At 53.3% G+C, this 3,361-nt stretch overlaps 1 protein-coding gene across 1 annotated transcript; it reads left to right on the top strand.

The window, feature by feature from the left end:
* The first annotated feature begins 1,398 nt into the window (after positions 1-1,398).
* Positions 1,399-2,067, top strand: LOC135389382 (uncharacterized). The gene has a single exon (XM_064619438.1). It carries the CDS (start codon positions 1,399-1,401, stop codon positions 2,065-2,067), a length of 669 nt encoding a protein of 222 aa, XP_064475508.1.
* Positions 2,068-3,361: the final 1,294 nt, after the last annotated feature.

Here is a 3,361-nt window from a genome sequence, read left to right as displayed (position 1 = left end):
AGGGAGAAATTAGCAGACGACGGAAGGGCCGCGAAGAGGAAGATGCCCGTTTTCTTTTTTCTTTTTGCTATGAGGTTGAGAAAGAAAAGTTCAGGCGGCGCTGCTACAGGTGGTTGCGTGATGGTGTGTGGGTAGCCGGCGGTTAAGCCTGCCTTTGTGTTTGTAATATGATCGCTAAAACAATGTACAAAGAGAGCGTTTGTCAAGTTATTGAAGAGGCAGGAGTACGTATTCTCGTGGAGGCGATCGTTGTACTTTTGTCAGTGTTCAATCATCGATTGTGGTTGCGTATAATAACTGCACCTCCATAGACCATCGCTTGTTTATCGTTTGTTGTGCGGCCTGTGTGGTGAATTGCAACGATCAAGACAGCCTTTCGATCGCTGGGGCATGTCAGCAGCGTGTTTTTACGCTTTCAAGTCTGGTGTCATGTGCGTAGCGTGTGTGCAGGCGCATCATCGCGGTAGGCTGCCTGTAAGTAAACAGCAATAACATTGATGCAAGGGTGGCCATATCCTGCATCGGACTCCCACACGTATAACTTTTATGAACGATGCTATACGCACTACGTAGTGCGCCTCGACCGGAAGTGGCTATACGCACTACGACGGGCGCCACCTAGGGGTCTTCCCTCGCACCATGTCGCGGGGAGCAGGAGGGGTTCTCTGCCGCCGTTGTTCCCTCAGGAGAACGCGCGTGTGCGCTTTGCCTGGAGTCCGCGTGGCTTTTAAACAGCCTTTGTCCGATACAAGTGCAAGTATAGGGTGGCGCAGGGTGATCCCGAAGTGACTCACCACCGCGACGCAAAATGTCCGAAACCCTTTTGATTATCAGTGAATTGAGATGAGCATTCGCACACCGGTTGACGGAATATTCAAAACTACATTTAAGTTCGTTACAGAGAGAATTTTACACGTCTAATCTCCTTCATGTTCTTCCTCCTCCTCCCCGCTCCCCGGTGCACGGCGATGATACCTGAGCCGCTGTGGAATCGTGGCGCCTTCTGTGGTCGTTCGCTCAGACAATGCTAGCATGATACTGTTGAGTGCACAACTTAACCATGGTAGCCGGCACCCTACCGTACTGTCAGCAGAATAAGAGCTACAAAACGCTTTAATACAATGCAAGAACATTTAATACATTCAAAAAGGACTTTAAAAATGTTATACATTAAAAAAGAGGTACTTTTTCAATTATAGTGCTTAAAAAAAGGAGCCCTATTTACAATGTGGCATTTGTAACCTACATTATCTACATGTGACAAAACAGCTAGGTTGGCATAATTGCACGGATGCAGGCATGTAGAGCCTGTGCAGATGGCTGCTGGGCAGAGCAATGGCAAAGCAATACTATGCCCTCATTTGAGGCACTAATGTGCAGCGTCATCTGTACAGAATCATGACGTCGGAGCGCGAGCGCTTGCGCCAGCTGCTAGCAGCCGAAGAACTCGGCGATCGCAGACCCAGTCAGCTGCTCCGACGTATGCACAGCCTCCTCGGCTCTCGGCTTCCAGCCTTCGACCGATCCCTCCTGAAAGAACTTTTCCTGAGCCGGCTCCCTCAGCAGACACAAATGGTACTCGCGGCACTTCCCGACTCTTCCGCGGAGGCACTCGCTGAAGTTGCCGACCGGGTAATTGAGGTTTCACGAGGCACAATTGCCCACGTTCCCACCTCATCTCCTGCTTTTGAGGTTGTGCCGCCCTCCACTTCTGGCCACGTTCCCCAAGCGACCGAGCGACCCTCCTACCCTGTGCCTCCTTCGCCTGCAGATCCAGTTGCCCTTCTTCGTTCGGAAGTTCAGGAACTCCGACAGCTTATTGACGATCGTCTGGCATGCAGCGTTTCGCAGCCGTCTTCCTTTCCACAACCTGCAGGACGTCAACCTCGACCCCGCTTCCGAAGCCCTCGACCGCGCAGTCCCCGCCCGTCCTCCCCTCGCACGCGTCGCCTTTCATCACCACCTGCGAGCTGCCCATATTGTTTCTACCATTACAATTTCGGTGCCTCGGCGCGCAAGTGCACCGCCCCTTGCCAATGGCCGGGAAACGACATGGGGCGTCGCTAGCGGCGACAGGCGACACCCTCAACCACGCACCCAGTCGCCTGTTATACATAACAGATCGAAACTCCAAGTTGAAGATGCTCGTCGACACGGGTGCAGCCGTGAGCGTCCTTCCTGCAACAGGGGCCCACAGGCATCAAGCTCCTATCTGGTTCCTGACGGCGGTGAATAACACCGGAATTCCCGTTTTCGGCCAAAAATCTCTGACCCTCGATCTCGGCCTGCGAAGGCAGTTCACATGGTTGTTTACCATCGCCTCCGTCAGCCAGCCCATCCTAGGCGCAGATTTTCTCGAGCAGTTTGGCCTTATGGTGGACCTTGCTCGGCGTCGCCTCGTGGACTCTGCGACATCGCTCGCAGTGCACGGAATCGGCACTTTCGCGTCTCCTCAATTTCACACCGAGCCACTGTCTGCGCTTGCATCGCCGTACGCCGACATCCTCAAGGACTTCGCTTACACAGCCTGTGAAGCATGATGTCGTCCACAAGATCATAACTTCTGGCCAACCAGTCTCCTCGCGGTTCCGCCGACTGGCCCCGGAAAAACTGGCCATAGCCAAGAGCGAATTCCAACACATGATCGACATCGGCGTAGTCAGGCCATCATCGAGCAACTGGGCGTCACCGTTACACATGGTCCCCAAGAAGACCGGGGACTGGAGACCATGTGGTGATTACCGCGCGCTAAACCTTACCACACTACCTGACCGCTACCCACTCCCCAACATTCAGGACTTCGCCGTTAACCTCCAGGGCTCCACCATCTTCTCCAAAATTGATTTAACGAAGGCGTACCATCAGATTCCCATGGCTCCAGAAGACATCCATAAAACAGCAGTAACGACTCCATTCGGCCTCTTCGAGTTCGTTAGGATGCCTTTTGGATTGAAAAACGCAGCCCAAACATTTCAGCGTTTTATTGATTCGGTGGTAAGGGGACTACCCTTCGTTTTTGCGTATATGGATGATCTACTCGTCGCAAGCGAAAGCCCCGAACAACATCGCCTCCATTTACGCCAGCTCTTCGCGCGCCTTGAAGAATACGGCATCATAATCAATGTGCAAAAGTGCCAGTTCGGAGCCGCGTCCCTGGAATTCCTTGGCCATCACCTCGATTGCAACGGCATCAGACCGCTTCCTTCGAAGGTACAGGCCGTCCGCGAGTTTCCAAGACCGGCTACACTGCGCCAACTTCGACGCTACCTTGGGCTACTCAATTTCTACCGGCGCTTTATTCCGAACTGCGCGTCTGTGTTGGCACCGCTCGAAGCCCTCCTGCGTTCTCCCAAGAAGTCTC

The sequence above is a fragment of the Ornithodoros turicata genome, chromosome 3 (genome assembly GCF_037126465.1).
Source record: "Ornithodoros turicata isolate Travis chromosome 3, ASM3712646v1, whole genome shotgun sequence".
Lineage (NCBI taxonomy): Eukaryota > Metazoa > Arthropoda > Arachnida > Ixodida > Argasidae > Ornithodoros > Ornithodoros turicata.
The sequence above is the reverse complement of the archived record's forward strand: the minus strand, read 5'-3'. Positions and strand labels throughout refer to the sequence as shown.

Bases quoted from the DNA above. Each gene is read 5' to 3' on its own strand.
- LOC135389382 (XM_064619438.1), top strand. From the start codon at position 1,399: ATGACGTCGGAGCGCGAGCGCTTGCGCCAGCTGCTAGCAGCCGAAGAA.